The sequence below is a fragment of the Medicago sativa genome, chromosome 6, assembly GCF_051527215.1.
Source record: "Medicago sativa cultivar Bolivia chromosome 6, Bolivia_mono, whole genome shotgun sequence".
Taxonomy (NCBI): Eukaryota; Viridiplantae; Streptophyta; class Magnoliopsida; order Fabales; family Fabaceae; genus Medicago; species Medicago sativa.
The window spans coordinates 53,735,966-53,763,132 of record NC_140754.1 but is presented as its reverse complement, the minus strand read 5'-3'; the positions used below and the strand labels follow the sequence as shown (position 1 = coordinate 53,763,132).

The 27,167-nt window shown below is 39.3% G+C and overlaps 1 protein-coding gene and 1 non-coding gene across 2 annotated transcripts; one reads left to right on the top strand and one right to left on the bottom strand.

Moving 5' to 3' along the window:
* Positions 1 to 3,743: 3,743 nt before the first annotated feature.
* On the bottom strand, positions 3,744 to 3,850 carry LOC146915673 (small nucleolar RNA R71). Its single transcript, XR_015017187.1, has one exon. It is a non-coding gene; the product is annotated as a small nucleolar RNA R71 (small nucleolar RNA).
* A 20,830-nt stretch (positions 3,851 to 24,680) lies between these two features.
* Positions 24,681 to 26,915, top strand: LOC146915672 (uncharacterized). Its single transcript, XM_085716513.1, has one exon. The coding sequence runs from the start codon at positions 24,707 to 24,709 to the stop codon at positions 26,600 to 26,602; it is 1,896 nt and encodes a 631-aa protein (XP_085572639.1). The 5' UTR covers positions 24,681 to 24,706; the 3' UTR covers positions 26,603 to 26,915.
* Positions 26,916 to 27,167: the final 252 nt, after the last annotated feature.

Here is a 27,167-nt window from a genome sequence, read left to right as displayed (position 1 = left end):
CGAGGAGACAACTGTAGGAAGCATTGATATCCATGACTTGGAAAGTTATTTGAAATGTCTCGGGACCAACGGTGATTGGCAAGTCCACTTCCCCGAGAACATCCTTGCGGGATCCATCAAAAGCTTTAACCAGATAACTGCTACCCCTCAGAGAAATTCCATGATGGCTCAATTGCCTTAGTGTGGATTCAGGCATTACATTCAGAGATGATCCAGTGTCTACCAATACGTTGGATATCAGGTCAGATCCACAATGTACTGAGATATGTAGAGCCAAGTTGTGGCGTTTCCCTGCTTCGGGGAGCTCATCGTCACCGAACCCCAAGTTGTTGCAGGCGGTAATATTACTTACTATCCCATCAAACTGATCCACAGAGACTTCGTGGTCAACATAAGCTTGCTCAAGTATTTTCATTAACACCTTCCTGTGAGCTTCTGAGCTCATGAGCAGAGACAAGATGGATATCTTCGATGGGGTTTGTAGCAGCTGGTCAACAATCTTATAGTCACTTTTCTTGATAAGCCTCAGGATTTCGTCCAGATTGGACTCTTCAATAGATTGGCCTGCTGGGCCAGTGTTCTTGTCAACAGGAGGAGCAACCGGTGGAGTTACCGTAGCAATAGGTGTGACCACCTGCCTTTGAAACAAGGGTGGACGGACTTTCCCACTTCTGAGAGCTGTAACTTCACTAGCAACATTATCAACTGTAGCTGGGGATATCAGAGGCACCTCCACTCCGTTCTCAATCATGGTTGCATTGTATTTGTAGGGAATTGCTTTGGTAGAGGTATAAGATACCGGACCAGGTAGCCTGATCACCAAAGGCTCAACATTCTTTGCCTGAGATACACTTTCAACAGGAGAGTCATGGAACACTGGCACAATCACACATACATCACTGGCAATCAAGTACTTGTCATCCATCAGGCTCTGGATATCATTTTGCACAACACAACAGCCCATAGGGTTCTGCAGGCATTCTGAACAAGCAGCATGATCATGATTGAACAGAGAAGCCTGGCAAAGTTTGACATGTAATGGCACCAAGGGAGTAACGACATTGCGGACATCCAACATGGGATCCTCTTGAGGAACGGGAACCCTTTCAAAGGCCTCAATCATATTGACAGCAGCATGGTTTGGAAGCGGATTGTCAAGAACATGAGGAACACTGTTCTCAAAAGTCAACCGTCCCCTTTCTATCAGATCTTTCACAATATATTTCAGAGCAAAGCAACCTTCAATATCATGGCCTTGAGCACCCTGATGAAATTCACATGTTAAGTCTTGACGAAACCTGGGAGGCAGTGGATTAGGCGGAGGTTTGCCTGGCCTAGTAACACAGTGTCCCTTAGCCAATAGAGTTGGGAGCAGCTCACCATACCGCATTGGTATTGGTGGAAAAGAAGGCTTGGGTCGGGGACCCTGTTGTTGCTGCCGTTGCTGTTGAGCAGGAGGCTGTTGTTGTACTTGTTGAGGAATGGCATTGACGGGCATTGGTGGTTGACCCGGTGGTAGAGGATATTGCTGATAAAATGGTGGGAAGAACGGATGTTGAGAGTATTGCATGTAGTGATAGGGTAGAGGTAGTTGTGTGGCTGCTGCAGACGGGTTACCAGACACCATCCCTACATCAGATTCTTTTCTCTTGTGATGACCATTACCGTACTTCTTTGGTGCACTGGTTGATGATTCACCTTTCTCGAGGACAATAATACCATCTCGGACGGCCTCCTCTAGTCGAGTACCCATTGTAACCATATCAGAGAAGTTGTTTGGGGCAGAGACTATCATTCTCTCCTTATATTCCTTCTTCAGAGTCTTCAGGAATGTTTGTGTTAACTCTTCCTCATCAAGTCGAGGAGAAACACGGGCAGCTGCCCCTCTCCACCTTTGAGCATATTTGATGACATCCTGTCATTACGTAATATTAGGGACTTATTGTGACATTTTGATAGAGTTCTCATGCAATTTATACTGTTCTGGAGTGCAAAAAGCTTAAAATTTGAAGTCTGTTCGAAGGAAATCGCGCCACGCCAATTTCAAGCCGTGCTGCGATTTTTGAAGCAAAAATACACACTTCCTGTAAAGAGGAAATCGCGGCACGCCATAATACAAGGCGCGGCGCGATTTTGATGGGTCAGGCCCATGACTTCTATAAATACTGCACTCAAGCTGAAGAACAAGGGTTACGATTTTGGAGAACGAAAGTGCGATTTTAACACCCAGAAGGCTGCAGCGGAGAGGATTTCATCATCTCTAACCCAGTTTATGTATGTTTTAATTCTTTCATTGATTATGCTATTTGTAAACTCAATTATGAGTAGCTAAATCTCTCAGAGATTAGGTCAGAGATGAATCTATGTAACCCTAATTGATACATGTTGCTGTGAAACTCTATTACTTATTAATGATATTCTAGTTTTCATTCAATTCAATTGTTCTTACTGCTTTTTATATCCTGATCAAATATAAACATGATTTTGTGAGATCGAATGACTACTGACCATAGCTTTCGACTTAGACCTAATTGAATTGTTCTAATAAACATGGTTAGTCTAGGAATGGATAATCGTTTGTTAGTGATATTAGGTTAACGCACTTAAACCTTTGATGATTATTAGACCACCTAAGGAATTAGGGGCTGTAGTTTAAAAAGAGGGTCCTAACTCAAGGGATTGATTAGGGCTAATTTGTTAACTATCGTGAAACTAGAGAATCATTAGTAATAATAGGTGCAGTAACCAATTAGAGGAAACATAGAGGATTCGAAGACCTGATCTCATCTCTCTCCATATTTTCTTAATCAAACCTATTTCTTTTATTTGATTTCTTAAAATCAAACCAAATCTACTGCCTAGTGGCAAAACAAAATAAACTTTTATACATCCAAATTTTATAACGCAATTGAATTATTGAAGTTAAAAACAGTCCTCGTGGGAACGATATTTTTACTACTTCGATAGTTATTGGTACACTTGCCAAACGTCTATCAAGTTTTTGGCGCCGTTGCCGGGGACTGTTGAATTATTTCAACAAGGCAATTACGTTATAATTTAGGGTTTTTGCAATTTACTTTTCTGTTTTTAATTTTTATTTTTCTGTTTTCATATTCACTTGATTACTTTGCGTTGTGCAGTGCTACTAAGGTATTTTGCTGTTTATGCTAGGTAAACAGAGCTCTGACGACTTAGAGTACGATCCGGAAATTGAAAGGACTGCTAGAGCACTTCGGAAAGCTGTCCGATCGCAAAGGTTAGCTCAGTCCGTTCCACCGGGTGTTCGAGAACAAGTACCGGAGCAACTCTCAAGTGAATCTGAAACAATCTCTTCTCCTAAATCTGCAACTATGGAAGGAGAAGGAGTTGTACCACCAAGACCTAAGCTTGGAGACTACGGGTTAGCCACTCATCGCGGTCAACTGACCCACACTTTTCAACCAGCTAACCCCGTAGCGTTCGACATCAAGACAACTGTCCTCAACGGTTTGAGGGACAAGCAATTCGATGGGACTGAAGCTATGAGTCCTCATGAACACTTGAGCCGCTTTGCTGAAACCTGCGAGTTTTGTGTGCAACCAGCCACCGTGACTGAAGCACAAAAGAAGCTAAGGCTGTTTCCTTTCACCTTGACGGGAAGAGCAAAAGATTGGTTGCTAACAATTCCAAACGGGACTGTCCAAACATGGGAAGAGTTAGAGCTGAAGTTCTTGGAGAAATACTTCCCTATGTCTAAGTATTGGGACAAGAAGATGGAGATCTCTAACTTCAAGCAAGGAGAAGGTGAATCATTGTATGATGCTTGGGAGCGATTCAATTTGCTTCTCAAGAGATGCCCTAATCATGAGTTCACCGAGAAGCAATACCTCCAAATCTTCACTGAGGGGGTAACACCAAACACTCGAATGTTCTTAGATGCTTCCGCGGGAGGTAGTCTCAAGAGCAAAACTGATCATGAAGTCCAAGCTTTGATAGAAAACATGGCTGGAAATGAGTATCGTGCTGAAGCTAAGAAGAAGGAAAGAGGAGTGTTTGGGGTGAGTGAACAAACTGCTATCCTTGCTAACCAAGCAGCAATGAACAAACAGATCGAAGCTCTAACTAAGGAGTTTCAAGGCTTCACTTTGGCTCATAAGCAACAACAAGTAGCTGCAATCAAGTGTGACTTATGTGGTGAAGAACATCCCAACGGTGAATGTGTTCCAGAAGGGTCAAATGAAGAAGCTAACTTCATGGGAGGTTATCAAAGGCAGAATCAATACTACAATTCAGGCATCAACAAGCATCCCAATCTAAGCTACTCAAATAACAATGCTTTGAACTCTCAGATGCTCACTCCTCCTCAACAACAGCAAAGGAAGCCATCAGCTCTTGAGGAAACTATGATGAACTTCATGAAGATGACTCAAGGCAACTTTGAAGAGATGAAGAAGAGTCAAGAAGCTGAAAGAAAGAACAATGAAGCTTCTAGGAAGCTGCTTGAAACTCAACTGGGGCAATTAGCTAAGCAATTGGCTGAACAAAGTAAAGGCGGATTCTCAGGTAACACTAAAGATAACCCTAAGAATGAGTCTTGTAATGCTATTGAATTGAGGAGCAAAAAGGTTTTGACACCTTTAGTTCCAAAAGCTCCAAAGAAGGTTGATGAAGTAGTTGAGGTGGAGGAGAATGATGTAGTTGAAAAAAATGATGAGGGTGTAGTTGAAAAAGAAAATGATCATGGAGTAGTTGAAAACGGAAGGAAGAAAAAAATAGAGGGAGAAAAAAGTGAGAAGTTAATTGATGAAGATTCAATCTTGAGGAAGTCGAAGAGTCAAATTTTGAAAGATGGAGACAAACCACAGGTTATTCCATCATATGTGAAGCTTCCATACCCTCACCTTTCGAAGAAGAAAGAAAAGGATGAAGGCCAATTCAAGAAGTTCATGCAACTTTTCTCACAACTTCAGGTGAATATTCCTTTTGGTGAAGCTCTTGATCAAATGCCGTTGTATGCTAAGTTCATGAAAGACTTGTTGACTAAACGAAGGAAGCCTAAGGATGATGAGAACATAGCACTTTCTGAGAATTGTAGTGCTATTCTTCAAAAGAAGCTGCCACCTAAGCTGAAGGATCCTGGTGCTTTTACTATCCCTTGTTCAATTGGACCGGTAGACATTGGTAGAGCTTTATGTGACTTGGGAGCAAGTATAAATCTGATGCCACTTTCAATGATGAAGAAGCTTAAGTGTGGGGAACCAAAACCAACAAGAATGACCATTACTTTAGCTGATCGGTCAATCTCTTATCCCTTCGGTATACTTGAAGATGTACTAGTCAAGGTTAATGACTTGGTGTTTCCAGCAGATTTTGTGATCTTAGATATGGCTGAAGATGAGGATATGCCACTAATTCTAGGAAGACCTTTCCTTGCAACTGGCCGTGCTCTGATTGACATTGAGAAAGGAGAGCTAATGTTGAGATTTCATAAGGAGCAAGTAGTGTTCAATATATTTGAGGCCATGAAGCACAAAGATGAAAATCCCAAGTGTTACCGGATTGACATTGTTGAAGAAATAGTTAAAGATGACTCTTGTGAACATCAACCAACACACCCTCTTGAACGTGCGATTGTGAATTCTATAGCAAAAGGTGAAGATGATGAAGATCTTGAAGTAAGTGATTGTGTGAAACAACTAGCAGCAAGCAAGCAAGAGTTGGGTCCGGTAAAAATAGAAGAATTAATGGGTAAGCACTCTATGGATGCTCCTATTTTGAGTGGAGAAGGAGAGAAAAATCCAGAATTAAAAGAACTCCCTTCTCACTTGAAATATGTTTTTCTCACTAAGGATGCCTCTAAACCAGTAATCATCAGCAATACCTTGACACCTTTGGAAGAAGAAAAATTAATGAGGGTGTTAAGAGACAATCAAGGAGCTTTGGGGTGGAACATTTCTGATTTGAAGGGTATTAGTCCAGCTTATTGCATGCATAAGATACACATGGAGGCTGAATACAAACCGGTAGTTCAACCTCAAAGGAGACTTAACCCAACAATGAAGGAAGTGGTGAAGAAAGAGGTGCTGAAGTTGCTAGATGCAGGTATGATCTACCCTATCTCAGATAGCTCATGGGTGAGTCCCGTTCATGTGGTACCAAAGAAAGGAGGAATGACGGTGGTAGCAAATGAAAAAAATGAATTAATACCTACCCGCACCGTCACTGGTTGGAGAATGTGTATAGACTACCGGAGGTTGAATACCGCAACAAGAAAAGACCACTTTCCATTACCATTCATGGACCAAATGATTGAGAGATTGGCTGGCCAAGCCTTTTATTGCTTCTTGGATGGGTATTCGGGGTATAATCAAATTGCAGTGGCTCCGGAGGATCAAGAAAAGACTGCCTTCACTTGTCCATTTGGAGTGTTTGCTTATCGAAGGATGCCCTTTGGGCTGTGTAATGCGCCGGCAACCTTTCAAAGGTGCATGCTTTCCATCTTCTCTGATATGATAGAGAAGAACATTGAGGTATTTATGGACGACTTTTCTGTTTTTGGTAAGTCTTTTGATCAATGCTTGTTCCATCTAAATGCTGTACTTAAAAGATGCACCGAAACTAACCTTGTTTTGAATTGGGAAAAATGTCATTTTATGGTAACTGAAGGTATAGTTTTGGGGCATAAAATAAGTGCTAAAGGCATTGAGGTAGACCAAGCCAAGATAGAGGTTATAGAGAAACTTCCTCCACCCATCAATGTTAAAGGAGTGAGGAGTTTCTTGGGGCATGCCGGTTTCTATCGGCGGTTCATAAAAGACTTTTCTAAAATTTCCAAACCCCTCTGTAACCTCTTAGTCAAAGAAAATGAGTTTAATTTTGATTCTGAATGTCTAAATGCTTTTTCTTTGATTAAAAACAAGTTGGTGACTGCACCGATAATCATTGCACCCGATTGGAATTTACCTTTTGAACTTATGTGTGATGCAAGTGATTATGCTGTTGGTGCAGTCCTAGGCCAACGCAAGAACAAATTTTTTCATGCAATTTACTATGCAAGCAAGGTTTTAAATGAAAATCAAGTTAACTATTCCACAACTGAAAAGGAATTGCTTGCGGTAATCTTTGCATTGGAAAAATTTCGTTCTTATCTAATAGGCTCCAAAGTCATTGTTTTTACAGATCATGCAGCTCTCAAATATCTCTTAACTAAAGGGGATTCAAAGCCTCGACTGTTGAGATGGATCCTATTATTGCAAGAATTTGATCTTGAAATTCGTGACAAGAAGGGAGTCGAGAACGTGGTAGCTGACCACCTCTCAAGGCTGGAGAATGATGAGGTAACAAAGAAGGAGAAGGCCATCAAGGCCGAGTTCCCTGATGAACAACTGTTTGCTATTGGAGAAAGACCTTGGTTTGCTGACATGGCAAACTTTAAGGCCGGCAACATAGTTCCTGATGATCTGACCTACCCTCAGAGGAAAAAGTTCTTCAAAGATGCAAACCACTATTTGTGGGATGATCCATATCTGTTTAAGGTAGGTACTGACGGTTTGATTAGACGTTGTGTTGCAGGTGAGGAAGCACATAGTATCATGTGGCACTGCCATAGCTCAGCTTATGGAGGCCACCACAGTGGAGAAAGAACAGCTGCAAAAATTCTGCAAAGTGGATTCTGGTGGCCCACCCTTTTCAAAGATTGCCACAACTTTGTCACAAGATGTGACAGATGCCAAAGGACAGGTAATATATCAAAGAGGAATGAAATGCCCCTAAAAGGAATCATTGAAGTTGAACCATTTGATTGTTGGGGTATTGATTTTATGGGACCATTCCCTTCCTCTTACTCTTATCTCCATATTCTAGTCTGTGTTGATTATGTCACAAAGTGGGTTGAAGCGATACCATGTGTTGCTAATGATGCCAAAACGGTTGTCAACTTCCTTCAAAAGAATATTTTCACTAGGTTTGGAACCCCTAGAGTATTGATCAGTGATGGGGGGAAGCATTTTTGCAATAATTTTCTTGAAAATGTGCTCAAAAAGTATAACATTAAGCACAAAGTTGCAACTCCCTATCACCCACAAACTAGTGGTCAAGCAGAGGTTTCAAACCGACAGCTGAAACAAATTCTGGAGAAGACAGTTGCGTCAAATATGAAAGATTGGTCTAGGAAATTAGATGACGCACTGTGGGCATATAGGACAGCCTTTAAAACCCATCTTGGGTTCTCACCCTATCAGTTAGTATATGGGAAGGCATGTCATCTTCCAGTCGAGCTAGAACATAAAGCTTATTGGGCCATTAAGGCCTTAAATTTTGATCAAGTAGCCGCTGGTAAGAAAATAATTTTGAAACTTAATGAACTTGAGGAAATGAGGCTTAGAGCGTATGAAAATGCGCTCATCTATAAAGCCAGGACAAAAAGGTATCATGACAAAAACTTAGTGCCTAGGGATATTAACTGTGGACAACTAGTTTTGTTGTATAACTCCAGGTTGAAGCTGTTTCCTGGGAAGCTCAAGTCAAAATGGTCTGGACCATTCTTGGTCAAAAGTGTGTCACCATATGGAGCTGTTGAACTAGTGACACCTGAAGGAGATCGAAGTTTCAAAGTAAATGGACAAAGAGTTAAACCATACCTAGGCGGCGACCTACCAAAAGGAAGGGTGGCACTCATTCTGAAGGACCTCTGAGAATCCTTAGCAGTCAAGCTAGTGACGATAAAGAAGCGCTGGGTGGGAGGCAACCCACTACATTTATTTTCTTTTTGATGTATTTTCTTTAGTTTCTTTTTAATGTCGAAGTCCATTGAACTTATTTCCCTATTGTAATTGCTCCTGCACTTGTTTATTATTAATGAATTTGTTTTGTTTCATGTGACCTATTCCAGTTTAGTAACAGTTGTTTGATGAAACGGTATTCCAAAAGTTCTAAAGGAGGGGTGACTTGATTCAAAGGCGAAGTGTACGGCGTTGCTAGGTAGTCACATACTCCCAGAAATCTCAGCCATAAGGTTCATTGCCAAATCTTGTTTTTCAATTTACTTATATTTAGATTAGTTTTCCATGCAACTACATTTCTAGAACTTGCATTGTTTCTCTATTATTGATTGGTCTTTGTCAATTACACACTGAGGCAAAAGTGCTTGGTCCTGTGAGCCTTTTTGAAGCCTACCCTATTTTAATTTGTTGAATTTATCCTTTCTTAACCAATTGTGAGCCGGTAGAATTAGAACTTTTTGTTCGGTGACAAACTACATTACAAGCCTAGAGACTTTTAGGATTTGTCCCTTAATGTATTTTCTGAGTTAAGGCATTGTAGAATGTTGCTAACAATTAAGTTTGGGGTTGCTATTGGAATTTGCAACCAACTAAGTTTGGGGTGGGGGTACTAGAGAATAAGAGAACAAAAAAAATGAAAGAAATATGAAATTGTCATGCAATATATACACAAAAATGGTGTATCAAAAAAAAAAAAAATTGAATGATGAAAAAGGGACAAAACATTGAAAATCCGAGTAACTTCAAACTCGATTGTCCCTAAATGTTAAAAATGTTCTCTAGTACCTTTGCATTGATTGTATTTCCACAAGGTGAATGAATGAAGGATTGAATTTTGTGCTTTAATTTCCGTAGGAATGCCTAACTCAAATTTTGTGTAGCCTACTTATCCAAATATATCCCACCTTTCACCTAAGCCCCGTTATAACCCTAAAGACCTCAAAAGTGTGTAATGATATTGACTTTGATTGATGTTTAGAAACTTTTCAAGCGTATGGTAATATGTAGACCTGCATGTCGACTGGTAGAACCCTATTTCATATTGTTGCGTGGAGTTGTGAATTGGTGGATGCGAACAAGACAAACTAGCTCATCTTTAGCTAGAAGGAGAATGAACTTTTGGGTACTATCGTTTTGTCAGGTAACTGTTATTTTACTGTCGTTTGTCACTGTTGCAAGCAAATTCCTTGAGGACAAGGAATGGTTTAAGTTTGGGGTTGTGATGACATCCTGTCATTACGTAATATTAGGGACTTATTGTGACATTTTGATAGAGTTCTCATGCAATTTATACTGTTCTGGAGTGCAAAAAGCTTAAAATTTGAAGTCTGTTCGAAGGAAATCGCGCCACGCCAATTTCAAGCCGTGCTGCGATTTTTGAAGCAAAAATACACACTTCCTGTAAAGAGGAAATCGCGGCACGCCATAATACAAGGCGCGGCGCGATTTTGATGGGTCAGGCCCATGACTTCTATAAATACTGCACTCAAGCTGAAGAACAAGGGTTACGATTTTGGAGAACGAAAGTGCGATTTTAACACCCAGAAGGCTGCAGCGGAGAGGATTTCATCATCTCTAACCCAGTTTATGTATGTTTTAATTCTTTCATTGATTATGCTATTTGTAAACTCAATTATGAGTAGCTAAATCTCTCAGAGATTAGGTCAGAGATGAATCTATGTAACCCTAATTGATACATGTTGCTGTGAAACTCTATTACTTATTAATGATATTCTAGTTTTCATTCAATTCAATTGTTCTTACTGCTTTTTATATCCTGATCAAATATAAACATGATTTTGTGAGATCGAATGACTACTGACCATAGCTTTCGACTTAGACCTAATTGAATTGTTCTAATAAACATGGTTAGTCTAGGAATGGATAATCGTTTGTTAGTGATATTAGGTTAACGCACTTAAACCTTTGATGATTATTAGACCACCTAAGGAATTAGGGGCTGTAGTTTAAAAAGAGGGTCCTAACTCAAGGGATTGATTAGGGCTAATTTGTTAACTATCGTGAAACTAGAGAATCATTAGTAATAATAGGTGCAGTAACCAATTAGAGGAAACATAGAGGATTCGAAGACCTGATCTCATCTCTCTCCATATTTTCTTAATCAAACCTATTTCTTTTATTTGATTTCTTAAAATCAAACCAAATCTACTGCCTAGTGGCAAAACAAAATAAACTTTTATACATCCAAATTTTATAACGCAATTGAATTATTGAAGTTAAAAACAGTCCTCGTGGGAACGATATTTTTACTACTTCGATAGTTATTGGTACACTTGCCAAACGTCTATCAATATTCACGGAATGTTTCATCTGATTTCTGAGATAGGGCTTTGAGAGAGTCCCTGTTTGGCCTCAGACGGGTGTTGAACTCATATTGACCTTCGAAAGCAGCAGCGAGTTCCTCAAAGGTATGGATGTTATCTTTGCTCAAGCTAGTGTACCAATCTGCGGCATCATCTGTCAAGCTACTCTGAAAGCAGTGGATCATCAGTGCATCATTGTCGGCATAGTTAGCCATCTTTCGGACATACCGGATAACATGGTTGTGTGGGCAAGAAGTCCCATTGTACTTGTCAAATTCTGGCTCTTTGAATTTCTTAGGAACCTCAAATCGGGATACCAAGCACAGATCACGAGCTTTAGTAGGAGCACCATTGTTTCCTCGGCTAGCCTTGACCTCACGGAGTTCTCCAGCCAACTCCCTTAACTGTCTTTTCATAGCTTCCATTGCGGGATCTTGTCCACGCGGGGTGTCAACATCAATCACCTGTTGCACAGTGTGTACAATGGGGTCGGTAACAACAGTGGTTACTTGAGGCATAGCAGTAGACACAGGAATCTGTCCTTGACCAGCAAAACCAGAGACACCAGCAGCAGTATTAGGAGAGTAGTAAGCTGAGAGGCCATAAGGACGGCCGTTGGGCATAACAAAACGAGCATCAGTAGCCACGGTAGATAGTGGGATAGAGGGAATCACCTCAGCAGTGACTGGAATAGAAGTGGCTGGCTGTTCCTGTGAAGCCATCATAGCGGACATAGCGTCATGAGCCTTGGCCAAGTCTTCTTTCATAGCGGCCAACTCGGCACGGAGCTGAGCATTTTCTTCTTCAAAATTAGCCATCATCCTTCTCTTGTGAAATCTTGTTTGATGAATTCTGTCTGGTTGGTAGACTTTGCGAACACGAGCCACTTTTCAGACTGCGGCGGACAAAACCAGGAGGCAATGAGCACGAGAGAAGTTTTTTGTGACCAATGAATGCATATGATGCATGAAATGTGTTAATGCATATGCAAAAAGGACTCTTTTTGTGTTATCGAAGGGTTTTAGACAAATTAAAAATTTGTAAACATTACTAAACAATAGTTAACATAAACGGGAAACAAACAACCAACATATAGTTTTACAAAACAATTTCAACATAAACAAATGGAAATAACAACAGAAAAAGGAAATCCTCAAGCATAGGAAGTGGAAGCATCGTCCTCAGAGTCGGACTCATAGCTGCAGTATCGTGCATAGAAGTCACGGGCCCCCCTAGCTCTCTTGGAGTCCCTCATAAGCAACCTATCTTTCTCCTCAATCTCTCTCTTAGCCTTAGCTAACTCTTTCTTCAGTGTCAAGGCCTCATGAGTCTGCTGCTCACCCTTTCCATCCAAAGTCATGATCAAGTTCTCAGCCTCACAGTATCTAGCTCTCCACTGATGCTTCTCCCGACTCTCCATAGCTAGATGCTCCTGGTACATCTCCTGGGTAGGTGGGAGTAGAGGCAAAGGCATGGTAGGAACAGTTGCAGACACATATCTCATAGAGGGGTAAGGCGTACCAGCCTCCTCAGCTCGGTTTATCACCCACTGTGTATAGGCCTCATGAGCGACACCGGACCTTACACCCATATGCTTCACCTCTTTCTTCCGAAGCTTGGTCCAAGCTTGCATAAAATCCTCTCTTATGCCGGTGGGAGCACTGGAGTAGTGAAAGAAGTAAGGAGCTGTAGCAAGATTAATGGGTTTGTCTCTCATCGGGAAACCAAATTGTCGCAAAGCAAGCTCCGGGTTGTAGTTGATTCCACCCCGGGTACCAAGAAGAGGTACATTAAGAAACTTTCCACCACCAAAGATGATTTCCTTGACCCTAGAAGCGGGAGTGAGCCAAACCACTTCATTAGGAGTGAGAGCCATAATCCTCTGTGAAATAGACCAATTCCTCGGATTGTCGTGGAAAGACTGCGGAAGGTGCGAAATAAACCACCTATAGAGGAGAGGCACACAACAAAGAATGTATCCACGACCTTTGCTGGAACGATCGTGAATAGCATGGTATGTGTTAGCTAGCAAAGTAGGAACCGGATTCTTGGAGTGGAAGATCATAATAGCATTCATGTCCACGAAGCCATCAAGATTCGGAAAGAGAATAAGCCCATAGATGAGAAGTGCAAGAATAGCCTCGAGAGTGTCCCGACAAGTGGTATTGAGGTTGGCTTTCCCAAGAAGATACTCTGAAGTGAAACCTCGGATGCGTGCCTTAGTGACAAGATTCTTGGAGACATCGGTGGTTTTGAGATAGAGATCTTTAGCAATAACCAATGGAGGAGGAGGATCTTCAGGTCCTGAGAAAGGTATCCCCTTAGCAATAGATAGACCTGTCAAGGAAGAATAAGCCTCTAGAGTAGGCACCAACTGAAAGTCTGGAAAAGTGAAGCACCGATACCCCGGATCATAGAATTGCACTAGAGTGTGCACAAGCTTCTCATCCACATTAGTATGAAGAATAGGAAGTAAAGCCCCGTAACGACGTCGGAAACCAGTCGGATCCTCAATCTTGAGTGCAAAATCTCTCAAACTAGCCAAATCCACTTCCTTGAACTTGTAGGACTTAGTCATCTTCATTCCTACAATGTTTACAAATTCAACTTGTCTAAGCCCTTTGATAACAATGCATGATAAAAAGGTTTATGCATGAATGCATATATGCATGAATGCATGATTATGTTCAAGTTCGGAGAAAACATGGTGGGTTTGAAGTTCAAAGTCGAGGAGTCATGGGTGGACACGACGTCCGGTGAAACTAGGGTTTTAGGATAATAGTAACCGGGTTCTAAAAAGGTTCCCAAGTTGCAACCTCTCCGACGTATCTCATGGTGCCACGAGACAACACTCGCGCCATGATTATACGTGGAAGGTCTAACTTGAGTGTAGTATCGCGTGACGACTAAAACTCGAGACGACACCCGGTTTAGCCTCCGCACTACATCCTAGAAAATGGCCATGGATGGGTTTGGTTATCTACGGTCCATAGCGTCATAGAACAATTAGAAGCAAAGTGCCTAAACGCGACAACTCGCGCCGACAACATCACCCCCAAAATGCCTCAGCTATGTGGGATTGATCGCATAATCCAAAACACGAGGCAACCCCCGGAATGAATTGTTGATTATATCCCTCCTAAATCCTAAGTTCACTCAGCCCGGGTGCAGGACTTTTGATATTCTCACCCCACACGTTTGCAAGAAATTAAACATTTATTCACATAGGAAAGCAAGTAAAAGGACAAGTAAAAATACAAGCGCAAGCGTGGAAATAAAGACTAGGCGTAACTCTCGAATCTCCCCAGTGAAGTCGCCAGCTGTTTTATCTTGGTTTTCGGGTGTCAAACATTGATTACGTTTGAACCTTTTAAACCGGTGATATCTTATTTTTTCTTGGGAAGGGAAAAAGTAAGCAAAACCCTTGAGAATCGAGGTCCGGGAGTTGTTTTCGCTACGGGAAGGTGTTAGGCACCCATAACGACTATAGTAACCTATAGGAACCGTCTTTAATTTCTACGCGCGCGCTTTATTTTTAAATGCTATTTTGAAATGTTATTTACACCTAAGAATTACTAAATGAAGAATTGGAGGGAGAAGAATGTTTTTTGGATTTTTATTTTAGTTGAATTGAAGGAATTTTGATTCCTTGCCTACGTACCCGATTAAGGGATCAAATCCACCGTAGTTCTCTCTCAAAAATGTTTTTTGTTTTTGTTGGTTGATTTTAAGTTTGAAAATGGGATTTGAAGAATAGAAAGAGGCCTCAAGGGCATGGGATTAGGAAATAGTGAGGTTGAATTAGTGAATTGCAAAATATGGTCAAAGTTTGATTATTTTCATTGAAATTTGATTAAGAAAATGGAAAAGAAAATACAATGGGATGTCGGATCCCAAGGTTTATTTGGAAAAGCTTTGAGTGAAGTTGTTCACATTTGTTTGGAAAATTGGTTTTTTCTAAGTATAAGTCCTAGACATTCATCTAAACATACAATCCTAAACATACATCTAAACATGCATATTCTAGCTATAGTGGTGTGTGTGCATGTGTCGGTGCTTGTGTCGGTGTACATCATTAGAGTCCATTGTCCTTTACATCATACCCTAGATACATTCTATGGCCTCTTTGCCAAGAAATTAAAAGCATGAAAGTAAAATATTACAAGAACTCCTAAATATTTACATCCTAATTTTTGTATGGAATTGAAGCTTAAAAATGCAAGAAATAAAAGTGGAGAAAGAGATGAGATATGGAATGAAATGCTATGGAAATGAGACATGAAACAAGAAACAAAGGGATTAGTAGTACAAGATATAATGTGGAAAATGAAGCAAGTGGAAATTGCATAACAAAATGAACAAGACTTAACCAAAAAATAACAAACACTTTAGCCAAAAAAATGGGAAAATGGACTTGAAGAAATTGCACTAACACCAAAGCAAATTTAAGGCTTAAAATTCTCATATCAATGGTAATTTCCAAATGGTTCATTTCAGCCACATTATGAGAATCATAAGGACAAGTATGAGCCAAGACTTATAGTGCACTTTCAAGTCCATTTTACACATTATTCCTCATGGTAACAAAACACATTACTTACAAAACAAGAAATTCACAACTTGCACTTTCAAAACAGCCAAACAAACACAATTTTCAGAGGTAAACACATTACACATTTGCATATTAAATGTCAACATGATGTGGCAAAGTATTGGAATCAAAAGCATGCAAAAATTCCACAACAATTGACAAGAAATAACACAAGATCACAAGGGAATTTTTACATAAGCCTTTATCAAATTCTTAACATGCAAGAAAGAAACCAAGAATCAAGTCTCTCGTATCAATACCAGCCCCAAGAATGTTCATGCAATTTCGAAACTCTTTTTCACGATTTTTACCAAGGTTAAAAAACACTAAACTAAGCAAACAAACAAAATTTTCACCTATATTTCCTAAACAATTTTACCATGTAAAACACACCAAAAATTAACAAAAAATATCAAGAAGAACAACTAAAAAAATCCAGTAATTTTATTAAACCAATTTGGCGCAAACAGGGGTGTAGAAGCAATTTTCAGCAAAAACCACAGAAACAGGGGGGTGCACGTATCAAAATGCCACACAGGCCATGGCAGTTGGGCCTAAGAACAAAGTAGGCCGGGTTGGAGTTGGTTGGGGACGGGTCAACCCGGTTCATGGGTGGTATAAACCCCAAGAACCGGTCCACACACTCACTTCTCACCCACACTTCTCTCTCTAGGTTATTTCTAGAGAGAGAAGCTCTGCAACACCTTAGAACAGACTTCGCCGGAAACGAATGAGGAAGATGACCGGAAAACACTCCGGTGTGGTGGTCGGCCGTAGCGCCGCCGCACCGGAGCACATTTTTTTGCTTTTTTCGAATTTTTTTTACATGATCCGGTTCATCTTCTTCTTCTGAGTCCGAATCCATCAATAGTTTTTCAAGATATTCAACACATAGCCCTGGATCTACGAATCAAAGTTCAAAACCAAAACACATATTCAATCTTTTTCGAACCAAACGTGAATATAACAGAACACAACGATTCATACATGATCCAGGAAAAGGAATGGCGAAGGTTACCTTGAATAAATCGGAGGTAAGGTTGAAAGATAATAGAAAAACTTCTGCTCTTCTTCTTGCTTGTTACTCGTTCAGATCCGAATTTGTGTCCTAGAGTGAAATTCGTTCTTGCGGTCCAGTGATGAGCTCAAAACCTTGCGTCGTTGTATGTTGGAAAACGGCCTGGATCTGTTGACGAATCAGGTTTGGATTCGTATTGCTTGGATGCGTTCGATTGTGATGATTTTGGAGTTTGTTGAAACTCGAAAATTACCACTGTTTGATGATAATTTGTGGATTTGTGTTGCTGAATCTGTGTATGAACGGCGGAGATGATGTATTGATGAGTCTTTTTGTGATTGTGATGAGCAGTTACGGTGGTTTGTGAGGATTTTGCGGTGGTTAGTGGCGGCCGTATTAGTTAGTTATGGTGGTTTTTTGAGACCTTGTGGTGGTTCTGGAAAATTCTGTTAGGGTTTGTGTTCATGTGTTCTTGATGAGATTCATCAAGTTCATGTGAATTCTTTGATTGTTTGATCTGTTTTTTTGTGGAAAGAGAAACTGCAAAGTGTTTGTGATGAGATGGCAAAAAATGAATGGTGCCTTTGACCTTTGACTGTGATGTGGCTTTTATAGCTGATGACTGTAACTGCTGGACCAATAAGCAGCTGCCATGTGGCGCTGGACCTTGTAACAAACTCTTGGACAAATGGACCAATAAGAAACTGACACATGTACAGACCTGATGACTTGGACAAAAAGGACTAAAATACAATTTTTAGGAATTTAGGACTAAAAATAAAAATAAAAATGAATTAAAATTGGTAATTGGAAAATAACGTAAAGTGAAACGATTAAAATTGACAAAACGGACTAAAACGAACCAATGGCCTAAATGAGGTACTTTAAAGTACCTCTCTGCCGAAATTTCGTGTGAAATGACCAAAATGCCCCTGGGGCTAAAAACGACTAAAAAATGACTCAGATACGAATTTTAAAATGGATTTTTAACAAGGAATTGAATCAAAGGCTCAGACAAGCAACATTAAAAGACTCAGAGACAATTTTTAGGATTTAAACAGTGACTTGACACCTGAAATGACCAAAATGCCCCTAGGGGCAAAACTGACTCAAAATGACTTCAAATGCAAATTTTGGAATGGATTTTGACATAGAATGAAACAAAGACTTATTCAACCTATTTGAAAGGACTCAAACAAATTTTTAAAAGATTGAAAGAAATTTTGACATAGGAAATGACTAAAATGCCCTTACATGTGAATTTTGCAAATAATATTGAAATAAAATGCAGAAGAAGATGTAATTGATCAGAGACATATCAAATGGTTTAAAATGCAAGAAAAGAAAAATTGACTAGTATTTTTAGGTCCAAAATTAGGGTATAACACTTATGCATCAAGACAGTTGAGAATCCATGAACGAAATTACCCTACTCATGATCTTGAATTAGTTGCAGTTGTATTTGTTCTTAAGATTTGGAGACACTACTTGTATGGTTCGAGATTTGAGGTGTTTAGTGATCACAAGAGCTTGAAGTATCTGTTTGATCAGAAAGAATTGAATATGAGACAACGAAGGTGGCTAGAATTGTTGAAAGATTATGACTTTGGCTTGAATTATCATCCGGGTAAAGCTAATGTTGTTGCAGATGCCATAAGTAGGAAGACTTTGCATATGTCCGCTATGATGGTTAAAGAGTTTGAATTGCTTGAACAGTTTAGAGATTTGAGCTTAGTTTGTGAAATGTCGTCTCGGAGTGTTAAGCTAGGAATGCTGAAAATTGATAATCATTTCCTGAAGAGTATTAGGGAGGCGCAGAAGGTTGATGTTAAGTTTGTAGACTTGTTGGTTGCTAGTGATCAAACTGAAGATAGTGACTTTAAGGTAGATGATCAAGGTGTGTTGAGGTTTCGAGGTAGGATATGTATTCCAGATAATGATGAGATTAAGAAGATGATTCTTGAAGAGAGTCATAGGAGTAGTTTAAGTATTCATCCGGGAGCTACAAAGATGTATCATGACTTAAAGAAGTTGTTTTGGTGGTCTGGATTGAAACGTGATGTAGCACAATTTACTCTTGTTTGATTTGTCAGAAGTCAAAGGTAGAACATCAGAAACCTGCTGGATTGATGACACCGTTAGATGTACCAGAATGGAAATGGGATAGTATATCCATGGATTTTGTGATGAGTTTGCCCAATACTCCTAGAGGGAATGACGCCATTTGGGTGATTGTGGATAGATTGACAAAGTCAGCACACTTCATTCCGATCAATATTAGTTTTCATGTAGCTCAGTTGGCAGAAATTTATATTCGAGATATTGTGAAGCTGCATGGTGTTCCTTCAAGCATTGTGTCAGATAGAGATCCAAGATTTACTTCTAGATTTTGGAAGAGTTTACAAGAGGCTTTAGGCTCTAAGTTGAGGTTGAGTTCGGCTTATCATCCCCAAACAGATGGTCAGTCGGAAAGAACAATTCAGTCACTCGAAGATTTGTTGAGAGTATGTATACTTGAGCAAGGTGGAACTTGGGATAGTCATCTCCTGTTGATAGAGTTCACTTATAATAACAGTTATCATTCAAGTATTGGAATGGCACCTTTCGAGGCCTTATATGGTCGGAGGTGTAGGACTCCGTTGTGTTGGTTTGAAATAGGTGAAAGTGTGGTTTTAGGACTAGAAATTGTTCAACAGACTACTGAGAAGGTGAAAATGATTCAAGAAAAGATGAAAGCGTCGCAGAATCAACAAAAGAGTTACCATGATAAGCGTAGGAAAGACCTTGAGTTTCAAGAGGGAGACCATGTGTTCTTGAGGGTTACTCCAACGACCGGTGTTGGTTGTGCATTGAAGTCAAAGAAGTTGACTCTGAAGTTTATTGGTCCGTATCAGATATCGGAAAAAGTCGGGACGGTGGCGTACCGAGTGAGTTTACCACCGCATTTATCGAATTTGCATGATGTGTTTCATGTGTCGCAGCTGAGGAAGTATGTTCTAGACCCGTCCCATGTGATTCAGAGTGATGATGTGCAAGTTAGAGACAACCTTACGGTGGAGACTTTACCTTTGAGGATTGATGATCATAAGATGAAGACGTTGAGAGGCAAAGAGATACCTCTAGTGAGAGTTGTTTGGAGTGGAACGACTGGTGAAAGCTTGACGTGGGAGCTAGAGAGTAAGATGATGGAGTCTTACCCAGAGTTGTTTGCTTGAGGTAAATTTTCGAGGACGAAAATTCTATAAGTTGGGGAGAGTTGTAACGCCCGTCTTAATTATTTGATTATTTAGAAATATATTTATATATATTTATATGATTTATGATTTAAGTGATTTTCATGATTGATATGTGTGAATTTTATGATTCATGAAGTTGAGTAGTTTATATGATTTTTAAATAAATTATGTGGGGTATATGATGTTGTGAAGTTGTTATGTTGGTATGACTTATTTTATTATTAAATAAAATAAGATATGAGAAGTAAAATAAAAATATTAAAAATGGGGTTGTGTTGTGAGATGAGTAAAATTTAGTAGTGAGAAGAGTAATATGAAGAGATAAATAGACAGACATAAGTTAGAAAAATAGTACGTACGTTTTTGGAGAAAAAGAGAGAAAAAGTCAGAAGTGGAGAACAAGTCAGAAGTGGAGAGAGAGGGCTGCGATTTCTGCAATTACCAGGTAAGGGTGAGACCAACTTTCAATATTATTAAGGGTATAATTCTTTAGAATGAATTTAACATGATTAGGTTGAGTTTTGGTGAGAATTGGGATTAGGGTTAAAAGACCGATTTGATGATTAAACCATGAAAAGATGTTAGATTGATGCAAAATTAGTGTACAGACCTTAGATATACATTAGGGTGTTAATTAGACGCTGTTTTGGTGTTAGAATCATGAAGAGAGATGAAAAGTTGAATTTTTAGGTTTCTGCCCGAGCCTGAACTGTCATCGCTCGCAACTGCGAGCTAGAGCACTCACAACTGCGAGCTAACCCAGTGAACTTGCCATTGCGAGTAAATCAACTTGCCACTGCGAGCTACCCCTTCACTCGGCATTGCAAGCAGGACCCTTCGCCACTGCGAGCAAGTCAGTTGTCCGCCATTGGGAGCTATGTACTCGCCGTTGCGAGTAACCCTGTTAGTTGCCCAAAATTGTTGTTCCATGCGATTCTTTCGCACGTGAAGTTATAAGTTGACTTAGAAGTAAGAATGAGAGTTGTTAGGACATTTCCAGAATGTCCAGAAGCCTGTTTAGATGACTGAGATTATTAGTAGGGTTGCATGAGTGATATTATGATGTTTTATGATAATTATGTTGATGTAATCCATTCCTTAAATGATGTTGATGCATTCAAGTATTATTATATGTTGTATCTTGCTGCTGTTTTCTGTTGTTGACTGTTAATGTTTTGAAGTTGTATGAGTCGGTCTAAGTTGTCGTGATTTAAGAAGTTGTCCATTTTAATGGAATTGTATAAGATATTCACGTTGTTGTCTAAGTTGTAGAAAGATCGAGTCCATTGCATACTCATTAAAGTTGGGGGCTTTAGGCCCGACAGCCTTGTGCTCATTAAAGTTGGGGGCTTTAGGCCCGACAGCCTTTGTGCTCAAACTACGTTGGGGGCTTTAAGCCCGGCAGCTTTATGCTCACACGTTGAAGAGCCTAATTACGCTCATTTATGTTTTTGTTTGGTACCACGTGCATTTGCATATCAAGAAGTTTCACGATGGTTTAAGTTGTTAAGTTGATAAGAGTTGCATTGTCAAGTTGAGTCGTGTTGTCAAGTCAAGTGTTAAGTTGAACATGATATTTAATGATGATGATATTTGATGATGGTATTTGATTATGAAATGACAATATGCTAAGTGATAAATGTTTGATATGTTAATAATGTTTTATGTTGTTAAATGCATTTTAATGAATTATATGCTTAATTTATTGACTGTGAAATCTCACCCCTACTGCTTGAAAATGTTGCCCTTCGTATGGGTAACTTGCAGGTAATAAAGACTAGAGGCGTACGTGAGTGGACTCCTCACATTTTGTCTAGGTGCTCTGATACGTAACGGGATAGGGGCTTGCTTTTACTTCTGTTTCTTAAGTGTCTTTATGAACTTTTTATGAATAAATGTCGAACTAAAATTATGAGATTTCGGATGAGGCCTGCGTGCCAAGACTTTTAGTATGTTGAACTATTTCCGCTGCATGATTTTAGATTTTTGTTGTTAAATATTGAGAGATAATTCTTATTATCCATTTTATGATTTTTTTAAGATGTGACATTCCGTTATGATTTAGAATACTCTGATTTAAATGAAATTTTTATGTTGGGAAAAACGGGGTGTTACAGAATGGAATTTGGAACCTGAAAAAGTTGGGTCTCTCGGTTGTTCTTGTAGAAAGAAAGAAGTAATTTTGCAGAGTGGCGGCGCCGCCGCGACGGAGGATGTGTTGGAGTGCGGCAGCGGCAGTAAGACTTGTTGATGGTGGGTGGTATTCGAACTGAAGTTGCAAAATTGGGTTATGGCATGTGTCCACTACCGAACGATTTTCGATGGTGCAGCGGAGGACGTCGTTGGAGAGCGGTGACGGTGGCACTTGTTGAGGGTGGGTGGTGGTTGAACAGAAGTTGTAGAGATTGGGTTTTTTTTACGCCTCTCTTTCTTAGGAATTCTTGCATGCAAACACACCTAACACATAAGGTTTTCAGTAGTCGTAATCTTCTCTGTCAAAAATAGGTGCTCTATTGTACGCCCCCTTGGGATCATTATTTGCCATATCGTAGTTAACCGTTTGTGAAGAGGCCAAAGCGCTCGAGAGGGGTGAATAGCGGTTTGAAAAATTTACGAATTTACGGAGTTTTAGCAAAAGTGTTTTGAAATGGTTTTACTAATTGGAAATTTGCTTTGAAAAGTTGCAAACAATCACAAAAAGTTAAGACTATATACTAATAAGATTTACAATAGAATTGAGTGATTCACAATATAAATCTTATTTCAATCAAATATTAATAATACTTGAACAACTTTCAAAACAAGACAATTTCAAAGTCAAACCTATAAGAACATATAACAAGCTACCAATCAAAAAATCAATGCATATGAAATTGATGAATTGGATAAGAATTGAAACTAATTGATCCAAGCAAAATAGTTAAAACCTAGATCAAGGAATTAGGTCAATTTTAATAAAAAAAAAACTTAGATCAAAATCAATTTCTATTCTATTAATTTATCAATGAAACATATACGGCGATCAAATTTAAAAAGGACAGGGGAAAAAAGAACGACACTGAGATTTTTATAGTAGTTCACCCTTTCGTCCTCACATCAGGCTACGTCTACTCTTCTTGGTGAAAAACGCCTCCGCCAAGGACTTCCACTAATAGTAATAATGTTGAATACAAATGTAATTACAAGAATTCCTTGAAACTATCCTAGTTCTTCAACCCCTATTTAAGCACTCTCCCAAACTTCAAATAATCTTTGAATTTACTGCTTCTTGATGTCTTTGAATCCTCAATTACCCGTGTAACCCTTCAGACTCTTCACTCGAGCTCTTCGATGCTACGTTCGACAAATGGATCCCCTTGAACACAAGAACAACTAATTTAGAACATTTAGAACCTTGATTAAGCCCAACCAATTTCCTTGAAAGAACAAACTTACAATCTCTATTAGCACCCTAGCAAATCATATGACTCAAAGTACAAAGTGATTCTAAGAAAAAGTGCTTAATCTTGAAAAATTTATGAACATTGAGTTTTTGAGAGCTAGAGAGAATAGATGCAAATGATTCAATAGTTTGGTGTTGCTAGGAATTAAGTATATATGAAAAAGGAGGATAAGTGCAAATTTTCGTCCAAAAACAACTAATCGATTAACTAAATGTGTGAATTGATTCAAACAACTAAAGACAAAACTAGAGAAAAGGAAAATGCTATGAAGATTGATACGTATCAAACAAAATTTGAATCGATTCAAAAAGCTCAAGATGAAGGTTGATACGATTCAAACTATTTTGAATCGAGTCATGGCAAGTCAGAAAGTTTATGATACGATTCAGGCATATTTGAGTTGGTTCAAAAGTGAATCGATTCAAAATATCTTGAAACGACTCACCCTAAGTTAGAGACTTTGGGTGACACGATTCAAGTATGTCTGAATCGATTCAACCTGTAGAAAACCAAATTTTGACCGCAAAAAAGACTAGTTTTAGTCACAAGAAACACATAACATAAAAGAACTTAAGGCATGATGAATCACAGTGATTGCTAGGTGCTTTAACAAAGAACTAATGAAAATCAAGAACTAACTAGGACATCATCAAAACAAAGCCTATTACTATTACTATTACTAAGAGCATGCTTCAAGACTTGGATGTCTTATCAAAGTTTTGATTTTATTTTTTCTATTGGTTTGACTTTGATATTCCTAATTTTATATTTTGTGATAGGTTCTTATGGCTAGAGAAATAATATAGATGCTGGTTTCTGTAAATTGTGTTAGTGGTGGGAAAGATTTAATGTTTTCGTGCAACCCTCCCCCATAAATTTCACTCATGTTTCATGCATATTGATATTCCATTGATAGATGAGTATGGGTCACAAAACAAAGTAAATTTTAAGTAACTCCATGTTAAAGAAGTCCATGTATTGCCTAACTTACATTTTTTATCACGTTTTGAGGGGAATGTATGATCTATCTTTTAATTCTAATAATTTTGTTCAAGATATATCAAGAAAAAATTAGACCAACATTGATGTTGAAAAACATGCCTGGAACGATAGTTAAAAATATAGAAAGAAATAAGAATAATAATAGTCTAAAAAATAGAAGTACTTTAGCACTAAAGCGAAATAAAGAAAAATATTTTACTGACCAAGATTTGCGTGGTAGTTAACTTGGATCCCACGCATATCCATTTCTAGATAACCATCCAAATCAACGTCGATTTCCTCTCTTATTAATCAATCATCACAACTTTCTTCATCTCTCAACTTTATTTCTCAATGGCTGCTGTCACCTCGTTGGTCCATCTGAGACCTATACTCTCAATTTCCTCTTTCTCCTCTCAACTTTATTTCTCAACAACAACGGCCGCCGTCACTCTCCTTGGCCCACCTGAGATCTACACTCACAAATCAAACCCTAACCCCACCACCGCTCAAACCACCACAACCACTAATGATGTCTTCGTCGATCAATCGGTGGCCAACTTCAATTCTCTGGCAAGTAACCGTAACCCACCGATGGGGTTGACCCAGAACATGTCACCGACGTTTCTCTCCACCGGTAACCCATGCCTTGATTTCTTCTTCCATGTTGTCCCCAATACTCCCTCTGAAACACTCGTCGAGAGACTCAAACTAGCATGGTCCCACAACCCACTCACCACCCTCAAACTCGTCTGTAACCTCCGTGGTGTTCGTGGTACCGGAAAGTCCAATAAAGAAGGCTTCTACACCGCCGCTCTCTGGTTGCATGAAAATCACCCTAAAACCCTAGCTACCAATGTTCCTTCATTCGCTGACTTTGGTTACTTCAAAGATCTCCTTGAGATCCTCTACCGTCTTCTCGAAGGTTCTGAAATTCGAAAAATGCAGAAAAAAGAGTGGAAGGGTACTGAGAAAGAAACTGCTCACACTTTGAAGGAAGAGAAGAGGATTGCCTTGGCTAAGAAGCTTGTTGATCGATACAATCGTGACCCTGATTTTAAGTTCCTTCATGATTGTATCTCTCATCATTTTGCTGATTGTTTGAAGAAGGATCTCGAATTTTTGAAATCTGGGTCACCCAGAAAAATCAGTCTTGCTGCTAAATGGTGCCCCTCCCTTTACTCTTCCTTTGATCGGTCAACTCTTCTGTGTGAGACCATTGCAAAGAGGATCTTCCCTCGGGAGGAATATGAAGGTGTGGAGGAGGCGCATTATGCTTATAGGGTTCGTGATCGTTTGAGGAAAGATGTGTTGGTGCCGTTGAGGAAAGCATTGGAGTTGCCTGAGGTGTTTATTGGGGCTAATCAATGGGGTTTGATTCCTTATAATAGGGTTGCTTCTGTGGCCATGGAGTTTTATAAGGAGAAGTTTTTGAAGCATGATAAGAAGAGGTTTAAGAAGTACTTGCAGGATGTGAAGGCAGGGAAGACTACTATTGCTGCTGGTGCTTTGCTTCCTCATAAGATTATAAAGTCTTTTTTGAATGGATATGGTGGACAAGTGGCAGAGTTGCAGTGGAAGAGAATTGTTGATGATTTGCTCAAGAAAGGAAAGATGAAAAATTGTCTTGCAGTGTGTGATGTGTCTGGGAGTATGTATGTGACCCATAGGAGGAGTATACATGGGAACCCTATTGAGGTGTCTGTGGCATTGGGGTTGTTGGTGTCTGAATTGAGCGAGGAACCATGGAAAGGGAAGGTGATTATTTTCAGTGCTGAGCCTAAGCTTCATGTGATTGAGGGGGATGATCTGTTGTCCAAGACAAAGTTTATGAGTAAAAAGGAGTGGGGGCTAAACACTGATTTCCAGAAGGTGTTTGATCGCATATTGGATGTGGCTGTAAATGGGAATCTTAAGGAGGATCAGATGATTAAGAGGATCTTTGTATTTAGTGACATGGAGTTTGATAAAGCGTCTGCAAACTCTTGGGAAACCGATTACCAAGCTATCTCTAGGAAGTATAGTGAAAAAGGGTATGGTTCTGTTGTGCCTCAGATAGTTTTTTGGAATCTGAGAGATTCGAAGGCCACCCCAGTGCCATCCACTCAGAAAGGAGTGGCGCTGGTAAGTGGGTTTTCGAAGAATCTGCTGAAATTGTTCTTGGATAATGAAGGTGATTTAAGCCCTGAAGAAGCCATGGAAGCTGCCATCGCTGGCCCCGAGTATCAGAAACTAGTTGTGCTGGATTGATTTCCTTGTGAAATTATTAGTGTTTTATTTAGTGCAACATTAATAAGTTGATAAAAAGGAAATAGGTGATTCTGTTTATGAACTACTGCTTGATTAGATTGTAGAAAAAAAAATTCTGATATGCTTTTGTTTTATGTAGTTGTTCTTCAGTTTAAATGGCAGTGTTTTTAATGTAAATTGGTTATCTCTTTCATTTATTTTACCCTTTATTTTGTTTTTTAGGTATAACATGTTTGCAATTAGATATAAGTTGTGTTCTTGGGAAGGGAGCAAGTGCAGATTAAATTGAATGGCAGTGTGGATTTTTGTCGAAGTTCGTCTGTTGAAAAAACTTACCACTGAAAAAATTGTTCTCGTTAGTTTTAGTGTATTACTTTGAAAGGAAATGCTGTATTACTTCGAATGACCAAGTTAATTTATCAATTTGGATCCTGTGTGTGAAGTGTATTTATAAGTGTAGGTTTCTTGATATGAGAAGACATAATATAATTACTGTGTCTAATTTTGTTTATGCAATTATTCTTGAGCTGCACTAATGCAACTTTTTTTTTTTTTTTGGTACAAG

What these genes read in the sequence shown, in the direction of transcription:
- LOC146915672 (XM_085716513.1), top strand. Translation starts at nt 24,707, where the DNA reads ATGGCTGCTGTCACCTCGTTGGTCCATCTGAGACCTATACTCTCAATT.